Here is a 23,618-nt window from a genome sequence, read left to right as displayed (position 1 = left end):
AAGAGAAGGTTTGTTGGTTTGGTTTTTGTTTTTTTTTTTTTTTTTTTTTGCTTCAATCACCATCAGGTGTTTAGTGTTAGGTATTTAAAGCTTAAGTATCTTCCCCACTAAATCTTTGTTGCACAGCCTTAACAAGGCTCTGCCACCAACTGCTTCAGAAGCCTCTGAATGCCTCTGGGCTCTGCAGTTGTAATAGCACCCAGTTACACATCTTGTCCTGTTAGACCTTAATTCATTAACTTCTGGGCAAAAAGCACAGCTGCTCTGTCATCCTTGGCACTGCTGCAGCTCCCATCCTTGGCAGAGCAGAGCTCAGTTGGGCAGTTCCTGTGCCAGGCAGCAGCGGGACAGCAGCACGAGCACATCTGCAGCCAGTGATGGGTGGCTGAGCTCACATGGCTCTGCATTTCAGTTGGGAGGCAGCTTTGCAAATCCTGTTTAAAACAGGTGTCAGGATCACATATTTGCAGTTTCATTGTGTAGCTGTGGAAATTTGAAGGTGCATATACAGGCTCTGATCTCTGCAGATGACAGTAGATTAGAAGCAGAGCTCATGTTTTTAATAACTTTTAACATATTAGGGATGCTTACAGTGGAGACAGGTATGTTGGATTTTCATGTACTGTTTCTCTGCCTTTTCAAAGCTACACCATGAAAGGCAGATGCCTTCAGACTTCTAAGGAAAAGCAAACAAAACACATAAATGAGCTGATATTTTATTTCTACCAGTCCTTGTATATGACAAATGCTGCTGCCAGTTTCTAATGCCAGTCACAAGCCAGCATCACAGGCACTTAGGTGAGATCAGAATCTTCTCAGTGGTGCCTGTGTCAGTTTCCTCCATATTTAGCTATTTTTGAAGAAAAAGGTGTTTTACCAAGTTACTCAAATTGCAAGTTTAACTTGGAAGATACACTATTCTAATGAATGAAATGCTTATAGCACACTTAAAACTTTATTAGCAGAGACACAAGAAACTGCTGCACACATACCTGGGAAACTAGTGAATGTTTTTAATGGGAAAATGATTCAGCCTTTTCTCATTTTACTGAGAAAATCAGTTTGGGAAGTGCACTGCTGCTTATGTAACAAAAACAGCTGTTAGGCTGTTTAGTATTTCAGTATATGCATTTGGAAGTGACTTCTCAAGCATAGTAAAGATACCTGTGACATTACTTTGGGGACTGAAGTTCTACTTCATTTGAGATAACATTTGAGAATTAATAAAATTTGGGTCCTTCTAAGCTATTCTATCAAGGCTTGTATAGAGATGAACCAAACCAAAAACAAACTCCCCCCATAAATTAAGCTACCTGGGTAAACTTGGCTTGGCATCAAGTGCTGCTAGTATTAAATGTTTTCCAAGTCCTACCATCTAATTGCCAAATAACCCCCCATTGGAAAAAGCCATATAGAAATGGAAAGGATGTTTTGAGTATTAAATTGGCCTCCAGAAGTTTTGTGGTTAATTTCAAGATGTGCTAGAAACTTCAATGTTGATTATTTGCTGATTCTCCCTCCATCCCTGCCTCTACCATTTCCTATGTACATCAAAGACAACAGTTTTCCCATTTTTTCATTGATCCTAAGTTTTCATGATACAAATAAAACCACCCAGTTCTTTTATTCATCATTTCTAATCTTGCTGCATCTTTTACCTCACTAGTATTTTTTCCCAAGCTGAGCTTCATGAAAATCCACCTTGTAATTTCTTTCTTCTCCTCACCATCTGCTTTGGGGAAGGCATCTTCACTGTTCATGACTGCAAGAACCCACTCAAAGGATGTTGGGACATGTCACATTGGTGGCTTGCTGTTGAACTGACCTAATTAGTTTTTAATTTAATAGCTGTCCAGTTATTAAGGTCAGTGCCCCCAGATGGCCTCATTCTGCACGTACACACAAAGACACAAGTGACCATTCCTAATCTGCAGCTAATACACCTTTTATCTTGTGTGTTTGCCTTTTATATGCAATTTCCCTTGACTCTTCTACAGGGGCCTCACTCTGGGTGCTTCAGCCTTCTGTGAGCCCAGTTGAATTTGCCTTCTCAGAAGGATCAGCAGTATTTTAAGTAAGAATTTCTTTTAGATCAAAGTTCTTTGAGCTGTCACAAGAGCATTGCACAAGATTGGAATAAATATGTATTTTAATAATAGAGCTGCTTAATGTTGGGGTTTAAAACTCCATGCTTCAGTTGCTCTCACATAAAAATAGGAGAAATAAATCTGTAGTTGTAACACAGAAACTTCCTTCTGTCTGAGATGTGTGATTCCAGTTTCCTGATCAATCTGAGCTGAAAAAAATAATCTGGAGAGGTGGTTCTTTGCATTGCTTGGTATTCCCATCCCCCAGAGAAGTGGGAACAAATGTTTTCAATTGTCAAATAACAAGAATAAGTGGACAGGTGGGATAGGAACCTATCCCAGAATGTCATGTCTTGTGCACTGAAAAGTGCAATAAATGGGTTTTTTCCCCAGAATTTTATCTCTCTAGAAAGCTCCTAAACATTTATCTTCTGAGCAGTGCATCCCACTGGGCATGAGGAGATGCTTCTAATCCTTTTGAAATACCAGCCTTTTGGATCAGGCAACTTTGTGACTTCAGAAAAGGAAGGGCAGGCACTTTATATCAGGCCCTCTTTTTATTTATTTTATATTTAGTTAAGACTTCAAAGTTTTGTTTGATTTATGGTTTTGGAATTTATTTGTAGAAATATAAAAATATTCCTTTTTTTTCTTTTGTGAGTTTCTTTATGAATCAAAAAGTTTTTATGGTCTTGCTATAATTACAGAAATTGGAGGGTTAAATGGTGTCTTTTATGAGACCAGCTGAACGAAACTGAAGGGACGCTTTCAAACGCAGAAAGGTTTCACTGAAATACACCAGTTTTCAAAATTAAATTCAGATAAAGAACTGTTTAAACTGAACAGTTCTTAAGCTGCACAGAAATTTGAGAGTTGATAAAAGTACTGGTTCTGTGCCCTGTTATATTTTTTCCAATTCCAGAACCACCAGCAGTTCCTGTGTGGTCTGCTGAACCCACCTTTCCTCCCCCTAATGACTTACTGAATCTTGCCTCTCAGTTTTGCAGGTACGAAACTCTTTGATGATATATTAAACTTGTGCAAGTTAAGCTTGTATCACGAGCTTGAAGCTGTATTTTGCCATGAGGATCAAAGCTTCAGCCTGCATATCCTGAAAGCTGGTCTGGCTTTTAGAGTACAGCATTAATCACATTAAAGATGTTATCTTTGTAAATTCAATCCTTTATATATCCTGCAGTAATGGTGTGTATGTTCACACCATCCCTTCTTACAGAGAAACTAAGTAAAAAGAGCAGATGTCATATATTTAATCAAGATCTTTCCGTGGTTTTGCTGTTCAAAGAAGACAAAGATGAATGAGTTCTGAGAATTTAAGTCCTCTGCTGTTTGCACAGATCTTTTTGAATGGTTTTGTGGGCGTACTCCTACTCTGCTGTCATGCAAAACATGGTAAGAGCTTACTATGAATTTCTGTAGTGGAGTGAAGGAATTCAGGCACAGGAGGGGCTTTCCTGTAGCCATGGAGGTGTGATTAAAAGGAGCTGAGCATGTGCTTCCCTCCCTCTCACCCGCATTCCGATGCAGGGCGGGGCTTCCCCCGGACCATCGCAGATTTCTTGGGGTGTGCTGTGTTCCTTGTGTGGTGAGTAAAGGGAACAAGGTCAGGCAGAGGCATTAGAAATCCTGGTGATGCTGACTGACAGGGGGCTGTGATGCACTGGCCCAGCCTGGCAGGTGCTGCTGAGCCTCTGCCCTCCTCTTGCCAGGCACGTGCTGCTGATGGTGGCCCTTGTACCTCACAGATTGCTCTGAAAGGGGGAGCTCTCTGCCAAGCAGATACACCTGGCCGGTTCCTGGAGATGCTGCTGTGCTGATGAGAAAACATCAGCTGGGCTTAATTGCAAAATAAAGTTTCTTATAAACCCCAGCAATTTGGTCCCTAGGCTTTGGTCATTCCCTCTCTGCTTACATTGGTTGGAGTGGCTTGATCCCAAGGTGATGGGTGCCAGCAGTGCACCTGTGTCCCTTTATTCCCCACTTTTCTCTTCAGATTGTGGGAAATAACTGGATTTTGGTTGTTTTCCACTGCATTTCTCTACGATCCAAAAAATCCATCAGAGGAAAGATCATTACTTGTCCTCCACCACCAGTTGAGAGTAGAGGTGGTTGTATTTCAGGAGCCTAGTGTTGGAATATTTTGTGGAAATTGGCCAAGTAGCTTTTGCTTCTGGGGTTTCCACAGTCTGTCCATGGCAGATCCCGTCAGTGCTTCAACTTAGTGCCACTCTGAGCTCTCAGTCATAGGGAAATAAACAGTTTGGGGAAGTTTCTTACTGCTCTACTTCATGATTTGTGGATTATGATAGTTTTCTGGAAGGTAGGCTATCCATCCTGACCTGTTTTCTTCCACATCCCTGTCAGACGTACCTGCAGGTAGCTGAAGTGAGACCAAGATCTGTAAATTATGACTCTCTCTGTCTCCCTGAGGGTGAAGCTGACAGAGTGGTAGGTGCAAAAGGCTGGAAACTCCTTTTTTATCCCCTGAAGCACTGCCTCAATTTGTACAATTAGAGAGTTGGAATCCATCTTTGGAAGGTGGTCTCCTGAAAGATTCAATTTGGCATGTGATTTCCACTTCTCAGAGGTGGCCTTATGAAATTCACAGCAGCAGCACACTTCTTTTGGACAAGGTGAGCAGCCAGTGTCAGTGTTGGTGTGCAGCTGATTTAGTGCCCCATGCAGGGTAATGCCCAGATATGGTGTTCAGCCTATTTTAAGGGATCACTCCCTGGACAGTTTGCATTTTGGAGAAGGGGATGCCATTTCTTTTCAGATGGCCTTCTAGCTCCTCTCTTGGGAAAGGAAAGAAAGTTGGATCTGCCTTTGGGTGGTCTTAGTGATTTTAAAGGCTTTCCCAATAGGGCAGTTCTCTGGGTTAGAGCTGTTGAACTTTCATGGGCATGCAAATGCAAAACTCTTGATCTTTTTGTCCTGGCAGCTCTAGTGTGTGAGCAGTCCCTGGTGTTCTGTTTGGATCCTCACTTTGTGAGACTGAAGGCTTAAGATGGTACTTGGAGCTGAGAAGGAAAGTGCTGATAGCAGGATTTGTGCTGGTAGTTCAATGGGTGCAGTTGAAGTTGCTGGCAGCAAGAGCTTTCTCAGCTGGCACTTTCATGAGCTGTTTTTGCCAGATGTTTTCAAGTTCGTGGCCAGATTCTGCAAGAGTGAAAAGCTTTGTTAGGGCAGTGGAGTTCATACTTCTATTTGAATGTGGTGCAAAGAAGGGTTTGCACTTTGAAGAGGAAGATCAGCAAAATCTTTTTGTCCTGACACTGTAGGTTTGAGAGCAGGGACGTTTCTGACTTGGCTCTGCAGTTGGGGTGGTTTGGAGCCGGGCTCGGTGCATTTCCTTCTTTTGCAAGTCGACATCACCATCGTGTGGTTGTTTTGATGAGCGCTGACAGTGCTCAGGACAAAGCCAAGCACTTTTCTGGCCTGGCCCCATTTGAGTGAGAGCAGCTCGTGGAACAGCTCTGCTGTGCATCCTGGCTCTTGGATACTGACAGAATGGGATCCTGCATCTAGCGTGGAAGGAAGAATAATAGTTTCATTGTTGGCTGTGCAGTTAAAGGCTGCAGAAGAAAAGGCAATTGCAGAACAGCCCCTTTCTTTTAGAAGTTTTTCAGTGCCATCAGCTGCTCAACATGTAACTTGCACCCACTGGACTGCATCCAGCTCCCTGAATATCTGCACTTTCCTTCAAGTGCCATGTACCATCTTATCCTCTCGCTCTTGCAGATCTTTAAGCCCTTCAAAACATCCAGCAGCTGCTCCCAAAGAAATATTCTGAGAACAAAAAGCCAGTGCTGGCCTTTATAGTCCCTTTGCAGTCTGTAAAATAGACGAAACACATAGGTAATGTGCACTTTCCTTCCCAACTGTATATATAGCATTCATCACATTCTCTCAAAGTGAGAGTCCATGGCTAAAGTAAAGCATTTCCTGCTGTAGTTCAGACTGAGCCATATCCCAGGGCAGAAAGCATTTGCTGACCTTTCCTCTTTCCTCTGAAACTTGATACTCACGGCACAATCACTTTCACACGCTTTCAGTGTCTCAGAGTCTGAGCAGATGTCTTACAGAGAAGGAGGTAGCAGGACAGAAAGCATCCTTAAGTTACCCCCTTCTCTTAACAGCACTGAAATTGCATAAATTGCATACAGCTTACTAGGACTACATACCTTCCTTCTCACATGTATGTGCTGTCACATTTTTCTCCTCTTGCAGGTGTTTTTCCAACATCCAGCAACTGCTCACATACAAAAAGCTCTGAACGATAAAGTGGCCTGCTGGGACAGAAATGTCCGATTTTTGGGTGCCACTTTTGTGCAGTCACTGCCATCCTGGGAACAGATCTGAAGAGGGAGGGGGGAAGGTGGGGGTGGAGCAATCACTGCAGCAAACCCCTGCCACCCAAAAGATGTCAGAATCTCAAAGTCAGTCCTCAGGAGCATCTCGACTCTTGCAGTGCTTAAAAGCCCACAGGTGTTGTTCATCTCAGCTGGGAATCTGAGCCCTGGTAAACCCATAGCATAAAGCCCAGGCCCCCCTCAATCACCTGATGGGGATCCCCATGCCGCCCTCATGCCCTGCCAGACCCCTTTGCATGCTGCCTACCCCAGCTGCCTGCACCTGACACATGCTGTGCCAGCACGCGCCCCCAGAACCTCTGTAACCCTGTTTGCTCAGTGGTCACAGCAGGCCACTCGTCTCAGCAATTGAGAGGGACATTGCATGCTGCCCACTCCTTGCACCCCCAATCCCACCCTCGGCCCCAAGCAAACCCCACCCCCCTCCCAGGCCCCATGGCACCACCCCCAACAGCCCCTCTTCTCCTTGACACCTGGGAATATGGCACTGGCCAGCTGCCATTGCCATTCTCTTTGCTACACAACCCCAGCCCTTCTCTTCAGCCTGTCCTCACAGAGAGATGGCTCCAGTTGCCTGATGGTCTCTGTGGCTCCTCTGGTCCCACAGCAGCAGGGCCGTGTGTTTCTTGGGCTGTGGGTCCTAGAGCTGGAGGCAGTACCCAGCTATGGTGTCATGAGAGTTGAGTGCAACAAGACAATCCCCTCCTATGACCTACTGGTTACACAGCTCTGGATGAAACATGGAATACAACTGGAAGTTTTGCAATGGACAAAGGCATCACTGATTGGACACCACAGGAGTTGGACTTCAAACACCCCACTATAAATCCTTGAGTACCAACATACAAAAATTCCATGTGCACTGAGTGGCCACTCCCCAGAAAATCCATGATACTCTTATTTAGAGGGAAAGATGCCAAGAGCAGGTGCAGCAGTGCCTGTCTCAGGGAATCTCCACAGCCGAGTGTCCCTTGAAAACTAAACAAGGTCCTGATGCATTTTACAACCAGAGCTCTGGCCTCAGCTTGGGAAGTTGGCATCCTCTAGGAAACAAGGAAATCAGCACGGAGGAAGGTGATCAAAGTCATGCACACGTCTCTCCCTGAAAGACAAATTGAGCCATGTTCTCACACACAAATTGACCCACTTTGCTCTGTGTGTCCAGCCCTGAGGCCAGGATCTGGATGGCATCTTTGGGGAAGAGGTTTTGGGCAGGGAGCCCATAGTTCATGGCTCCCTTTCCTGGGGCAGGCATCACTTTGTCCATTCAATTCACTCTTCAAAGGGATATTGGATGAGGCTCGCAGAGCATGTGGGAATCACTGGGATGTGGAAGAGTTGGGAAAATCCAGCGTGAGCTTCAGGCAAATCTGAATCATTCTGATGTGGAAATGAGTGCACACGATGTCCTGGACTCAGGCATTCCAGGGATAGAAGAGCACAAAGCCTCGTTCCTCCAAATTTTTTGCCTTTGTCAGAGGCATTTCCTGACCTTTTACTACTGCTCCCAAACCCCCGTGTACATTCATGTAATCATGTGCTGTTTCTGCAGCTTTCCAAATGGCATTGCCCTTGAGTAGCTGCTCCCTAGCCCATGGGAAGCAGGGCAAGCCAGAATAATGGAGGATGAAAGAGACAACTGGAAATCCTCTGCACCTGTTCTGAGAACAAAAAATTTCCCAGTTGCCTCTAGAAACTATGGGCTTCATCCCTGAAAATTGCCACTGTCGGACAGGTCCCTGCCAGGGACAAGGACCCCATTGGGGCATTAGGGCAGCAAAGCAGAGAAAAAGTCTGTCCCAACAAAGCTTTGACTAAGGACTCTGGGGAGCTTTGACCCCTAATCCTGAGAGCTTCTCCCTGTCCATGTGTAGATCTCACCCCATAAGCTAGGATCTCATCATCCCATGAATGGTGCCCTTTCCTGGCACTGCAGAGGCCACATCTGGGTTCCTGTCCTCATTTGGTGTCCCCTGGGCACAAGGGAGGTTCTGGGCATCTCTTATGGAGAGAGGCAGTGCCAGAGGACCAGGCAGAACAGAAGGGCTGCAGCCCCTGATGCATGGGGGGATTTGAGGGCATTGCTCTTGAGCAACCTGGTGGAGATGAGCAAGGAGTGGAGGGTGTGCTGTTCCCAGCACCTCCTGGCCTCTCTGGAGACAAGGAAGCCAAGCTCTCCTCAGAGGTGCCCTGTCAAAGGGCAAGAGGCAGCAATCACAAGTTCTAAGAAAGGAAATCCCAGGGCTGCCTGGGGGAAGACAAGGGACAAGCCTGGGAGAGCTGCACAAGGGATAGTGACCTCTTTCTTAAGCTGTGTCAGTGCTTAGAAGGCAACAGGACAAGGCCCAGAGCCTGCTGAGGAACCAGGGCAGTTTGATCTGCCCAGAGCAGCTGAGAGGAGCACAAGACCTCCAGAGTTCCAGCCAGACCTTCTGGGATTGATCTGGAGTATTCTGAATCACTACAGCCCTTGAGCTTTCACCAAAAGACCATGCCTTGGGAGACAGCAAATGCAGGAGATTGCAGAGAAGCACCAGGTGATCCATGAATGGGGATAAAAGGTGGGGAAATATCCTTGATGGCAGCAGAACATGGAGGACAAGAGCTCTGTTATCCCTTGGGTGCCTGAGTGTGTGGCACCCAGTCCACTGAAGTCCACACTGGGTGACTCAGGTTTGCCTGGAGCTCAGGGATTTTCCCAGCTCTTCCAAATCACAATGACAACCACATGCTCTGGGAGATTGATCCAGTGTCCCTTTGAAATGCAAAATGCGTGGAATGGGAAACTCCATGCCAGAGCAGAAAAAAAGAGCCATGGGCTTTGGGCTCCCAGCCCACAGCCTCTTCCCCAAAGCTGCCAGCCAGGTCTCTGGCCTCTGGCATGAGCTGAGCAAAACAGGTCAGTGTGGCTGTGGGTCTCTTTCAGGGAAGGATGCAGCATCTCTTTGATCACAAAACCAGGCCATGGGACAGCCTGTGGGCTGTAAGCAAGATCCCCATGGCTGTCACTCAGGTCTGCAGGGACATCCTTCCAGCTGAACATGGCCTTCCCTTGCCACTGGGATTTGCCATCTCCCTGCAGAGTTGAGTCTCTTCCCCTCTATGGGCTTGTGCAGTATTGACTTGCTGCCTCAGCTCACCCACAGTCCTCTGCACATCTCTGATGGCCCCGTGGAAGAAATGACTCTCAGGATTAGCCTGAGTGCCTGCATTGAGAGCTCCTGAGATCTGACTTGAGGTGTCTCTTCATGGCTGAATTTCACTGTAACTCGACCCAAATTACCCATCAAGAAGAACATGTGACAGAAACAATAAACAGTACAGAAATGCATGTCAACTCGCATTGTACACAGACCTGGGACCTCCAAATCAAGTGGCTTAGGAACCTGCGACACACGTGAATCATTTCCATGTTTGCTGGTGTGAAACTGGTGAAAAATGCCTGAGATGAAAGAGGCAGGGACCTCATGAGCAGTGGGGACTCAGAAGTGGCCACTCCCAGGAGTTTGGATGTTTCAGGAACAAGGAATGTTTGTGGCCCCACAGGGCTCTGGGACACAGCATAAAAGGCTGCTCTGCTCCAGACCCTGCATCCTGCTCTCTGGCCTCCCTTTCCTCGAGGAACGAGGTAAGCCTGAGTGCGCTCCATCCCTCCCTGTGGGCTGAACTGCTGCCATGGAGGCTGCCCGGGTTGATCCTTGGGCTGCCTCAGCTGGGCCCTGACACACAACTGTGCAAGGGCTGTCAGCCTTTCCATGCTGGTGCCTGGGACAGCTGGGAAGAGGGGGCTTGGTTCCAGCAGAAGGGGAGCAGGGGCGCTCAGCCACAGGGGGATGTGCCCAGCAGAATTTGCACCTGCCGTGGGGTAACAAAATGTCCCAGTGCATCCCAGACACGTGTAACACAGCCATGTGTGCTGTGGGGATGGGCTGGGAGCAGCCTTGGCACAGGGGCCTTCAAGCCCCTGTGCTGGCTCCTGTTCCTGCAGTGGGGCGGCGTTCCCGTGCCGTGGCACTGGGAGGGCACGAGGAGGGTGGTGGGAGCTGTAGGCTCAGAGCGTGTTTTGAAGAGCAGCCGTGTCCCTGGAGAGAGGTGGGGGACAGAGAGACAGACTGACCCTGGGGCTGCCTGGTGCTCCCTGCTCTGTGTTGCAGCTCTGCCTCCTGCACCCAGAGATGTCTTGCTGCAGACCCTGTCCCCCACGGCCCTGCAGCCCCTGTGGCCCAACGCCCCTTGCCAGCAGCTGCAGTGAGCCCTGCCTCGCCCGCTGCGCTGACTCCACGGTGTACATCGAGCCTTCGCCCGTGGTGGTGACCATGCCGGGCCCCATCCTCACCTCCTTCCCTCAGAGCACAGCCGTGGGATCCTCTCTGTCAGCTGCTGTGGGCAGCTCCCTCAGCACCGCGGGGGTTCCCATCTCCTCTGGGGGCTCCCTTGGCCTGGGCGGCTCAGGCCTGTGTCTGCCTTTCTCCCGCTGCGGGCAGATCTGCTGAAGCCGCCGCATCTTCCCCTTTGGCCCTGCCTAATGGGCCCATCTCCTTCCCTCCCTGCTCCCCCTCACGTCTCCCTTGGTCCCTGTTCTGTGCCATCGCTTTTGCTCCTCCTCATTAAAGCCTTTGAGCAGCATTGCTGGAGAGTCGTGGTCGTTTGTTGTCCTTCTCCCTCAGCTACCATCTGCTCTGCCAGGAAGGTCCTTTCCCCTCCCACGGCAGCAAATGGAGCCCTAATGATGGGGCCGTGCCCAATGTTCATAGGGCTGCTGGAACTGATTGCAGAGGAAGAGAAAGACATTGTCAGGGAGGAGAGGAAAAGGAGCCACCGAGGAAAGGAGCAAGAAAGGAGCAGTGGACAGGGGTGGGCATACGAGTAATGCCACACAGAGTAACCTGCTGTTACTGTGGGAATGGTGCAACCTGGAAACAGCTGTCCAGAGGCTGTAGCTCAGTCTCTGTTTGTTTTTCGATGCATCTGCCATTGGAGTTGAGATTCCCAGGGCACCCTGCTGTGGCTGAGCCATTTTGAGTGGGTGCTCCCCACCTCAGCTGCTGTGGGATTCATCAGAGAACAGTGCACAAGTGAAGCAGCAGCAGAGTAGAGCTGTGAGTGTGTAAGCATGCAGAGGGAAAGGCTGTGGGAGCAAAAGGACTGAGGTCCCACTGAGATTTGAACTCAGATCACTGGATTCAGAGTCCAGAGTGCTCACCATTACACCATGGGACCTTCTGCACTGGTCACCTCTGGCCCCTGGCCTCAGTCTTGCTCAGCATTATGCCCCCAGCTTATTCTGAGTGTCTCTCCATCACCTTGGACATCTATCACCAAGTGTAGCCTTCCTACAGGGCCTCCTGGCACTCTCTGATCACACCACCCTTCAGACCAGCACCACAACTTCTTCTGCATGCTGCCATGGCCTCTCTTGCAATCACCAGGCTCAAAATCTTGCACAATCTTCTCTTTCCCAATCTGCAACAAGCTCTTTCTGAATCAGAGAGAGCATGCCTTGGCAACTTACCTTCACACAGCAGAAGCCGCCTTGCCTTCTCTTCTCCAGCCCAAGTCAGTCCAGCACCATAAGGACTAGTGAGAGGAAAAGATCAAGCCTTAAACAGGGAAACCCAAAGCTTGGGTAAACAGAATCTTTTGAAGAAAAGCTTCAGTTCCCCTTGCCCAGGGCATAAATGATAAAAACCCTGATAAAAGTTAGTTAAAAAATAATTACTGAAGCTGAGAAATTTCCACCAAAAGCTGGTAGTTGTGGCAGAGGTTAGAGAGGGGCTGTGGTCATGGTTGCCCAAGAGCTTGAGCCAAGCAGGGTAAAAGTGGTTTGGCGAGCAATAGCCGGTGGAAAAAGAGCCTTAGCAGAGGATGGTTTCGATCCATCGACCTCTGGGTTATGGGCCCAGCACACTCCCGCTGCGCCACTCTGCTCCCCCTGAGCCTTGGCTGCCACTGCCCTCAGCACGGCCTGATGCTGTGGCCACTGCTGGCCCTCACTGCCTCCCTTCCTCTCTGCTCAGCCTCCCCCCACCCAAAATGCTCTCCCTGACAAGTTCATCTCCCAAGGCACCCCCGGGGGCACGCTGCAGCCCTGAGCCTTGCTAGGGATGAGGACACCTGAAATCCAGCCACAGCCTGACCACTGCAGCGCTGCCCAGACATCCAGCTCTGCTCCCAGCACTCTGCCGGGCTGCACCTGCCCGACAGTTCCGTTCTTGCTGCCCAGGGGGGACACGGGATTCCTCTGCTTGCAATTGCAACAGAAAGAGTTCTCCTGTTTGACATGTGTGAATTGTGGTGGTGCCTCAGCTCAATGCTGCTCATGGTTACCGTGAAGTAAAAGATGTGAGTTCTAGGCATTTGGTGCTAAGCTGGTTGTCATGGTGCAGGTTCCTGCCTTTCCCACTGCGAGGTGATGAAATGCTCAGCCCCAGGGGCATCTCCCCTTTCCTCCTGCATGAATGCTGACAACATCCCTGAGCTTCTTTCCCCTTGCAGGGGTTCCCCCACACCAAGTGGCTTGTCTGCAGGGCACAGCCCCTAGAGCAGCAATGGGTTTTGTCCCCTGCCCTCACATGTGCCCCTCAGGCCTGAAGAGAGCCCTTCAGGAGGCAGGCAAGGCTGCCAGCAGCTCCTGCCTTGCAGCTGCTCTGCGGGAACAGGCGGGGCTGCCAGTGCAGGAGCCCTGAGGGCAGCTGCAGCTGCTGTCCATGGCACCCAGCTGTGGGTGGCACCTGTGCAGCGTGGTCAGCTGCCCGCAGCCCAAAAGGGGCGCGTGCCCCGTAGTTGGCAGGATTCGAACCTGCGCGGGGAAACCCCAATGGATTTCTAGTCCATCGCCTTCACCACTCGGCCACAACTACCTGCTCCAGCCCTCCCTGGCTGCTCATCACATGCCCTGTGCCACGACACCGACACACAGGCACTTCAGCCCAAGGCTCTTCTTACAAACCACTGTGTGACATTGCTGCAAAAATCACTGCCAAGGCCAGCAGCCACAGGCGTATTTAACATGAAAGGGAAGAGCAACAAACTTTCTTGCCAGTAGTCACTCTACTGCGTACAGGACAGTTAAGGCACTACAAGTTAAAACAAGCAACAATAAAACCAAACCAAATCCAACCAATCCAAACACAGAAACGAACACACAGCTGTCTACAGGAGTGGTAGAAAGTGTGTGCGCATGCGTGTGTGTGTGTCTGTGTGTGTGTGTTTGTCTGTGTGTGTTTGAGACAAAAGAGAGTGAGGGCAAGGATATAAAGCAACATGGTCTAAAAACTTAACAGAAATTTACCTTTAATTAAAATTTGACACTAATGAATGTCTCAAGCTTGAAATTTGACTGACGGAAAACACTTAAGACATTCCAATTAACTTAGAACTTCAAAATTCTTGATGAACTGCGGTCCATGTGGAAGTCCACCACTGCAGTTTTGGAAAGAGCTTCCAAGTTTCCTGCGAGTTGTTTCCAGGGGTTGCCGCCATGGATTATGGCAGAGATGGAATGTGAGGTTCCATCTCTGATGACTAAGTCAAATCATCTTGTGAGCCTATAAACAGCTCTGTCCTGAGTGAAGCTCTGGGAGGCTCCTGGACCACAGCAGGCAGTGCCAGCTCCTCCCTTGGGGTGGAACATCTCTGGCAGCTTGGGAACTGTAAAGTTGGGCTACTCAAAAGGCCATCACTGATGATATGGCCTGGTTTCATACACACACACATCCCCCCACACTCCTCTTAATACAGCCCACAATTGTTTGAGAAACGTAAGGGAATTGATGTATTTCACTGAGCAGGAGGGGCATATCCCATAGGTTTATTTACACATGTAAATACAGAGAATATCTGTGTGCGTGTATATGTTTGTGTCTGTGTGTGTGTGTGTCTGTGTCTCTGTGTCTGTATGTGCGCATGTGAGAGAGAGAAAGAGGACTGATAACGGCATGAATGTTTTTACTGTGAATTTCTAACTAAGTCCTTCCTGTGAATCAAGTCCTGCAAACATTTTTGCACACTTTTAGTTCTGTATCCATATCCTTTGCAATTCCATACACTTCTGAATTCAGCCTCCCTATAAATCATTCAGCATTGATTTCAACTCAATATTCTCTTTATGCTTTGTCCGTTTACTGAGTGAGAGAGGGAACTTTGCCATCAAACTCTGTTGAAGCCACACAGCCTATGTCCAGCCATGGAAAGAAGTGCTTTCCCCCGTTTCCAGCTCACAGTCCTGTACTCATCCCATTGACACATCCCAGCATCAGCAACAGAAGAGAGCAGACTGAATATGCTGTGCTTTTGCGAAGAAGCTTTGACAGGATAGAAAAGTTACTCAAAATATCTGTATTAACTGTGAGAAGGAACACATTGGCATTGGGCATAGCAGGGCTGTAATCTCCAGGTTACAGACTCAACCTCTGCGACAGAAGCTTTGGTGCTCTGGTGCAATTCCTTGTGCAGGTGCTGGCAAACTCAGGACAGCAGACAATGCTGACCCTGGCTGTGTAGGTGGTAACTGAGGGAGGAGGAGAACAAACAACCACGACTCTCCAGCAATGTTGCTCAAAGGCTTTAATGAGGAGGAGCAAAAGCAATGGCACAGAACAGGGACCAAGGGAGGCGTGAGGGGGAGCAGGGAGGGAAGGAGATGGGCCCATTAGGCAGGGCCAAAGGGGAAGATGCGGCGGCTTCAGCAGATCTGCCCGCAGCGGGAGAAAGGCAGACACAGGCCTGAGCCGCCCAGGCCAAGGGAGCCCCCAGAGGAGATGGAACCCCCGCGGTGCTGAGGGAGCTGCCCACAGCAGCTGACAGAGAGGATCCCACGGCTGTGCTCTGAGGGAAGGAGGTGAGGATGGGGCCCGGCATGGTCACCACCACGGGCGAAGGCTCGATGTACACCGTGGAGTCAGCGCAGCGGGCGAGGCAGGGCTCACTGCAGCTGCTGGCAAGGGGCGTTGGGCCACAGGGGCCGCAGGGCCGTGGGGGACAGGGTCTGCAGCAAGACATCTCTGGGTGCAGGAGGCAGAGCTGCAACACAGAGCAGGGAGCACCAGGCAGCCCCAGGGTCAGTCTGTCTCTCTGTCCCCCACCTCTCTCCAGGGACACGGCTGCTCTTCAAAACACGCTCTGAGCCTACAGCTCCCACCACCCTCCTCGTGCCCTCCCAGTGCCACGGCACGGGAACGCCGCCCCACTGCAGGAACAGGAGCCAGCACAGGGCTTGAAGGCCCCTGTGCCAAGGCTGCTCCCAGCCCATCCCCACAGCACACATGGCTGTGTTACACGTGTCTGGGATGCACTGGACATTTTGTTACCCCACGGCAGGTGCAAATTCTGCTGGGCACATCCCCCTGTGGCTGAGCCCCCCTGCTCCCCTTCTGCTGGAACCAAGCCCCCTCTTCCCAGCTGTCCCAGGCACCAGCATGGAAAGGCTGACAGCCCTTGCACAGTTGTGTGTCAGGGCCCAGCTGAGGCAGCCCAAGGATCAACCCGGGCAGCCTCCATGGCAGCAGTTCAGCCCACAGGGAGGGATGGAGCGCACTCAGGCTTACCTCGTTCCTCGAGGAAAGGGAGGCCAGAGAGCAGGATGCAGGGCCTGGAGCAGAGCAGCCTTTTATGCTGTGTCCAGAGCCCTGTGGGGCCACAAACATTCCTTGTTCCTGAAACATCCAAACTCCTGGGAGTGGCCACTTCTGATTCCCCACTGCTCATGAGGCCCCTGCCTCTTTCATCTAAAGTATTGTTTTCTCATTTGTACAACCCAGAATTGCTCAATCAGTATTACAGGCCCTTTGGGATGGAATGGACCATCAAATCATCTAGCTTTAGCCTCCTGAAACACCTTCTGCTTCTCCGGACAACCTGTTGCAGCATCTCACTACCCTCAAAGGAAATTATTCTTTCCCAATATCTAATCTAAATATATCTTCTTTCAATTCGTATCTTGCAGCCCATGTCCCATTCCTACACACCAATAGCATGTAACCTTCACCTTCTTTGCTGAATGCCTCCTACTTGAATTCTCTTCTCTTTCATACACAACCCCAGCCTTTCTCTTCAGCCTGTCCTCACAGGGCAATGGTTCCAGTTTCCCGATGGTTTTGTGGCTCCTCTGGTCCCACAGCAGCAGGGCCGTGTGTTTCTTGGGCTGTGGGTCCTAGAGCTGGAGGCAGTACCCAGCTATGGTGTCATGAGATCCTAGTGGAACGGGACAATCCCCTCCCCTGAGCTGCTGGCCACACAGCTCTGGATGCAACACAGAATAGAATTGGAAGTTTTGGACTGTGCTGCTAGCAGGCAGCGCAGGTGCCTGTTCAGTATCTCAACCATCTGCAAGTCTTTGCAGGGCTGCTCTCAGTCCACTCATGGCCTAGCCTGTGTCCATGTTTGGAGTTGCCCTGACCTTGGCACTTGTCCTGTTTGAACTTCATCCGGTTTACACAGACCCACCTCTCCTGCCTGTCCAGCCACCTCTGGATGGCATCCCTTCCTCTAGAGTATCAACACCATCATTCATAATCATCCACAAACCTACTGAGAATCCACTCAATCCATCCCCACATATCTCCCAAGAAGGTGTTAAATATTCCTGGTCCCATCACCAAACCCTGAGAATCCACACTCATCTCTGGTTGGACACCACTCAAGTTGGAGATCGAGCTCTCTAGTCCTTGAGTGCCACCACCCATCCAATTTCATGTGCACTGAGTGGCCACCCTCCAGAAAATCCATGATACTCTTATTTAGAGGGAAAGATGCCAAGAGCAGGTGCAGCAGTGCCTGTCTCAGGGAATCTCCACAGCCGAGTGTCCCTTGAAAACTAAACAAGGTCCTGATGCATTTTCCAACCAGAGCTCCGGCCTCAGCTTGGGAAGTTGGCATCCTCTAGGAAACAAGGAAATCAACATGGAGGAAGGTGATCAAAGTCATGCACACGTCTCTCCCTGAAAGACAAATTGAGCCATGTTCTCACACACAAATTGACCCACTTTGCTCTGTGTGTCCAGCCCTGAGGCCAGGATCTGGATGGCATCTTTGGGGAAGAGGTTTTGGGCGGGGAGCCCATAGTTCATGGCTCCCTTTCCTGGGGCAGGCATCACTTTGTCCATTCAATTCACTCTTCAAAGGGATATTGGATGAGGCTCACAGAGCATGTGGGAATCACTGGGATGTGGAGGAGTTGGGAAAATCCTGCGTGTGTTTCAGGCAAACCTGAATCATGCTGATGTGGAAATGAGTGTACACGATACCCTGGAATCAGGCATTCCAGGGGTACCAGAGAACAGAGCCTCTTTCCACCAAATTTTCTGCCGTTCTACTCTGATTCCTCTTGGGTTTTTTCACCCCTAATCGTGAGAGTTACTCACTGTCTATGTGCAGATTTCACCCCATAAGCTGGGATCTCATCATCCCATGGATGGTGTACTTTCCTGGCACTGCAGAGGCCACATCTGGGTTGCCGTCCCCATTTGGTGTCCCCTGGGCACAAGGGAGGTTCTGGGCATCTCTTGTGGAGAGAGGCAGTGCCAGAGGACCAGGCAGAACAGAAGGGCTGCAGCCCCTGATGCATGGGGGGATTTGAGGGCATTGCTCTTGAGCAACCTGGTGGAGATGAGCAAGGAGTGGAGGGTGTGCTGTTCCCAGCACCTCCTGGCCTCTCTGGAGACAAGGAAGCCAAGCTCTCCTCAGAGGTGCCCTGTCAAAGGGCAAGAGGCAGCAATCACAAGTTCCAAGAAAGGAAATCCCAGGGCTGCCTGGGGGAAGACAAGGGACAAGCCTGGGAGAGCTGCACAAGGGATAGTGACCTCTTTCTTAAGCTGTGTCAGTGCTTAGAAGGCAACAGGACAAGGCCCAGAGCCTGCTGAGGAACCAGGGCAGTTTGATCTGCCCAGAGCAGCTGAGAGGAGCACAAGACCTCCAGAGTTCCAGCCAGACCTTCTGGGATTGATCTGGAGTATTCTGAATCACTACAGCCCTTGAGCTTTCACCAAAAGACCATGCCTTGGGAGACAGCAAATGCAGGAGATTGCAGAGAAGCACCAGGTGATCCATGAATGGGGATAAAAGGTGGGGAAATATCCTTGATGGAAGCAGAACATTGAGGACAAGCGCTCTGTTATCCCTTGGGTGCCTGAGTGTGTGGCACCCAGTCCACTGAAATCCACACTGGGTGACTTAGGTTTGCCTGGAGCTCAGGGATTTTCCCAGCTCTTCCACATCACAATGACAACCACATGCTCTGGGAGACTGATCCAGTGTCCCTTTGAAATGCAAAATGCGTGGAATGGGAAACTCCATGCCAGAGCAGAAAAAAAGAGCCATGGGCTTTGGGCTCCCAGCCCACAGCCTCTTCCCCAAAGCTGCCAGCCAGGTCTCTGGCCTCTGGCATGAGCTGAGCAAAACAGGTCAGTGTGGCTGTGGGTCTCTTTCAGGGAAGGATGCAGCATCTCTTTGATCACAAAACCAGGCCATGGGACAGCCTGTGGGCTGTAAGCAAGATCCCCATGGCTGTCACTCAGGTCTGCAGGGACATCCTTCCAGCTGAACATGGCCTTCCCTTGCCACTGGGATTTGCCATCTCCCTGCAGAGTTGAGTCTCTTCCCCTCTATGGGCTTGTGCAGTATTGACTTGCTGCCTCAGCTCACCCACAGTCCTCTGCACATCTCTGATGGCCCCGTGGAAGAAATGACTCTCAGGATTAGCCTGAGTGCCTGCATTGAGAGCTCCTGAGATCTGACTTGAGATGTCTCTTCATGGCTGAATTTCACTGTAACTGGACCCAAATTAACCATCAAGAAGAACAAGTGACAGAAGCAATAAACAGTACAGAAATTCATGTCAACTCGCATTGTACACAGACCTGGGACCTCCAAATCAAGTGGCTTAGGAACCTGCGACACATGTGAATCATTTCCATGTTTGCTGGTGTGAAACTGGTGAAAAATGCCTGAGATGAAAGAGGCAGGGACCTCATGAGCAGTGGGGAATCAGAAGTGGCCACTCCCAGGAGTTTGGATGTTTCAGGAACAAGGAATGTTTGTGGCCCCACAGGGCTCTGGGACACAGCATAAAAGGCTGCTCTGCTCCAGGCCCTGCATCCTGCTCTCTGGCCTCCCTTTCCTCGAGGAACGAGGTAAGCCTGAGTGCGCTCCATCCCTCCCTGTGGGCTGAACTGCTGCCATGGAGGCTGCCCGGGTTGATCCTTGGGCTGCCTCAGCTGGGCCCTGACACACAACTGTGCAAGGGCTGTCAGCCTTTCCATGCTGGTGCCTGGGACAGCTGGGAAGAGGGGGCTTGGTTCCAGCAGAAGGGGAGCAGGGGGGCTCAGCCACAGGGGGATGTGCCCAGCAGAATTTGCACCTGCCGTGGGGTAACAAAATGTCCCAGTGCATCCCAGACACGTGTAACACAGCCATGTGTGCTGTGGGGATGGGCTGGGAGCAGCCTTGGCACAGGGGCCTTCAAGCCCCTGTGCTGGCTCCTGTTCCTGCAGTGGGGCGGCGTTCCCGTGCCGTGGCACTGGGAGGGCACGAGGAGGGTGGTGGGAGCTGTAGGCTCAGAGCGTGTTTTGAAGAGCAGCCGTGTCCCTGGAGAGAGGTGGGGGACAGAGAGACAGACTGACCCTGGGGCTGCCTGGTGCTCCCTGCTCTGTGTTGCAGCTCTGCCTCCTGCACCCAGAGATGTCTTGCTGCAGACCCTGTCCCCCACGGCCCTGCGGCCCCTGTGGCCCAACGCCCCTTGCCAGCAGCTGCAGTGAGCCCTGCCTTGCCCGCTGCGCTGACTCCACGGTGTACATCGAGCCTTCGCCCGTGGTGGTGACCATGCCAGGCCCCATCCTCACCTCCTTCCCTCAGAGCACAGCCGTGGGATCCTCTCTGTCAGCTGCTGTGGGCAGCTCCCTCAGCACCGCGGGGGTTCCCATCTCCTCTGGGGGCTCCCTTGGCCTGGGCGGCTCAGGCCTGTGTCTGCCTTTCTCCCGCTGCGGGCAGATCTGCTGAAGCCGCCGCATCTTCCCCTTTGGCCCTGCCTAATGGGCCCATCTCCTTCCCTCCCTGCTCCCCCTCACGTCTCCCTTGGTCCCTGTTCTGTGCCATCGCTTTTGCTCCTCCTCATTAAAGCCTTTGAGCAGCATTGCTGGAGAATCGTGGTCGTTTGTTGTCCTTCTCCCTCAGCTACCATCTGCTCTGCCAGGAAGGTCCTTTCCCCTCCCACGGCTGCAAATGGAGCCCTAATGATGGGGCCGTGCCCAATGTTCATAGGGCTGCTGGAACTGATTGCAGAGGAAGAGAAAGACATTGTCAGGGAGGAGAGGAAAAGGAGCCACCGAGGAAAGGAGCAAGAAAGGAGCAGTGGACAGGGGTGGGTATACGAGTAATGCCACACAGAGTAACCTGCTGTTACTGTGGGAATGGTGCAACCTGGGAACAGCTGTCCAGAGGCTGTAGCTCAGTCTCTGTTTGTTTTTCGATGCATCTGCCATTGGAGTTGAGATTCCCAGGGCAGCCTGCTGTGGCTGAGCCATTTTGAGTGGGTGCCCCCCACCTCAGCTGCTGTGGGATTCATCAGAGAACAGTGCACAAGTGAAGCAGCAGCAGAGTAGAGCTGTGAGTGTGTAAGCATGCAGAGGGAAAGGCTGTGGGAGCAAAAGGACTGAGGTCCCACTGAGATTTGAACTCAGATCACTGGATTCAGAGTCCAGAGTGCTCACCATTACACCATGGGACCTTCTGCACTGGTCACCTCTGGCCCCTGGCCTCAGCTTTGGTTCGTCTTATGGCCCCAGCGTATTCTGAGTGTCTCTCCATCACCTTGGACATCTATCACCAAGTGCAGCCTTCCTACAGGGCCTCCTGGCACTCTCTGATCACACCACCCTTCAGGCCAACACCACAACTTCTTCTGCATGCTGCCATGGCATCTCTTGCAATCACCAGGCTCAAAATCTTGCACAATCTTCTCTTTCCCAGTCTGCAACAAGCTCTTTCTGAATCAGAGAGAGCATGCCTTGGCAACTTACCTTCACACAGCAGAAGCCGCCTTGCCTTCTCTTCTCCAGCCCAAGTCAGTCCAGCTCCATAAGGACTAGTGAGAGGAAAAGATCAAGCCTTAAACAGGGAAACCCAAAGCTTGGGTAAACAGAATCTTTTGAAGAAAAGCTTCAGTTCCCCTTGCCCAGGGCATAAATGATAAAAACCCTGATAAAAGTTAGTTAAAAAATAATTACTGAAGCTGAGAAATTTCCACCAAAAGCTGGTAGTTGTGGCAGAGGTTAGAGAGGGGCTGTGGTCATGGTTGCCCAAGAGCTTGAGCCAAGCAGGGTAAAAGTGGTTTGGCGAGCAATAGCCGGTGGAAAAAGAGCCTTAGCAGAGGATGGTTTCGATCCATCGACCTCTGGGTTATGGGCCCAGCACGCTCCCGCTGCGCCACTCTGCTCCCCCTGAGCCTTGGCTGCCACTGCCCTCAGCACGGCCTGATGCTGTGGCCACTGCTGGCCCTCACTGCCTCCCTTCCTCTCTGCTCAGCCTCCCCCCACCCAAAATGCTCTCCCTGACAAGTTCATCTCCCAAGGCACCCCCGGGGGCACGCTGCAGCCCTGAGCCTTGCTAGGGATGAGGACACCTGAAATCCAGCCACAGCCTGACCACTGCAGCGCTGCCCAGACATCCAGCTCTGCTCCCAGCACTCTGCCGGGCTGCACCTGCCCGACAGTTCCGTTCTTGCTGCCCAGGGGGGACACGGGATTCCTCTGCTTGCAATTGCAACAGAAAGAGTTCTCCTGTTGACATGTGTGAATTGTGGTGGTGCCTCAGCTCAATGCTGCTCATGGTTACCGTGAAGTAAAAGATGTGAGTTCTAGGCATTTGGTGCTAAGCTGGTTGTCATGGTGCAGGTTCCTGCCTTTCCCACTGCGAGGTGATGAAATGCTCAGCCCCAGGGGCATCTCCCCTTTCCTCCTGCATGAATGCTGACAACATCCCTGAGCTTCTTTCCCCTTGCAGGGGTTCCCCCACACCAAGTGGCTTGTCTGCAGGGCACAGCCCCTAGAGCAGCAATGGGTTTTGTCCCCTGCCCTCACATGTGCCCCTCAGGCCTGAAGAGAGCCCTTCAGGAGGCAGGCAAGGCTGCCAGCAGCTCCTGCCTTGCAGCTGCTCTGCGGGAACAGGCGGGGCTGCCAGTGCAGGAGCCCTGAGGGCAGCTGCAGCTGCTGTCCATGGCACCCAGCTGTGGGTGGCACCTGTGCAGCGTGGTCAGCTGCCCGCAGCCCAAAAGGGGCGCGTGCCCCGTAGTTGGCAGGATTCGAACCTGCGCGGGGAAACCCCAATGGATTTCTAGTCCATCGCCTTCACCACTCGGCCACAACTACCTGCTCCAGCCCTCCCTGGCTGCTCATCACATGCCCTGTGCCACGACACCGACACACAGGCACTTCAGCCCAAGGCTCTTCTTACAAACCACTGTGTGACATTGCTGCAAAAATCACTGCCAAGGCCAGCAGCCACAGGCGTATTTAACATGAAAGGGAAGAGCAACAAACTTTCTTGCCAGTAGTCACTCTACTGCGTACAGGACAGTTAAGGCACTACAAGTTAAAACAAGCAACAACAAAACCAAACCAAATCCAACCAATCCAAACAGAGAAACGAACACACAGCTGTCTACAGGAGTGGTAGAAATTGTGTGCACATGCGTGTGTGTGTGTTTGTGTGTGTGTGTTTGTCTGTGTGTGTTTGAGACAAAAGAGAGTGAAAGCAAGGATATAAAGCAACATGGTCTAAAAGCTTAACAGAAATTTACCTTTAATTAAAATTTGACACTAATGAATGTCTCAAGCTTGAAATTTGACTGACGGAAAACACTTAAGAACATTCCAATTAACTTAGAACTTCAAAATTCTTGATGAACTGCGGTCCATGTGGAAGTCCACCACTGCAGTTTTGGAAAGAGCTTCCAAGTTTCCTGCGAGTTGTTTCCAGGGGTTGCCGCCATGGATTATGGCAGAGATGGAATGTGAGGTTCCATCTCTGATGACTAAGTCAAATCATCTTGTGAGCCTATAAACAGCTCTGTCCTGAGTGAAGCTCTGGGAGGCTCCTGGACCACAGCAGGCAGTGCCAGCTCCTCCCTTGGGGTGGAACATCTCTGGCA

General features: G+C 50.9%; 1 protein-coding gene across 1 annotated transcript in view; it reads left to right on the top strand.

Annotated features, from left to right (window-relative positions):
- The window catches only part of LOC306806381 (uncharacterized protein), a 20,667-nt gene extending 9,262 nt beyond the window's left edge, over nt 1-11,405 (top strand). Inside the window, exons 2-3 of the mRNA XM_079315085.1 lie at nt 10,025-10,106; nt 10,633-11,405. Of these exons, the coding sequence (XP_079171211.1) occupies nt 10,654-10,971 (318 nt within the window). The 5' untranslated portion in view covers nt 10,025-10,106; nt 10,633-10,653 and the 3' untranslated portion in view covers nt 10,972-11,405. The remainder of the gene's footprint in view (nt 1-10,024; nt 10,107-10,632) is intronic.
- The last annotated feature ends 12,213 nt before the right edge of the window (nt 11,406-23,618 follow it).

The sequence above is a fragment of the Erithacus rubecula genome (assembly GCF_903797595.1).
Source record: "Erithacus rubecula genome assembly, chromosome: 11".
In the NCBI taxonomy this organism is placed as follows: Eukaryota; Metazoa; Chordata; class Aves; order Passeriformes; family Muscicapidae; genus Erithacus; species Erithacus rubecula.
The sequence above is the reverse complement of the archived record's forward strand: the minus strand, read 5'-3'. Positions and strand labels throughout refer to the sequence as shown.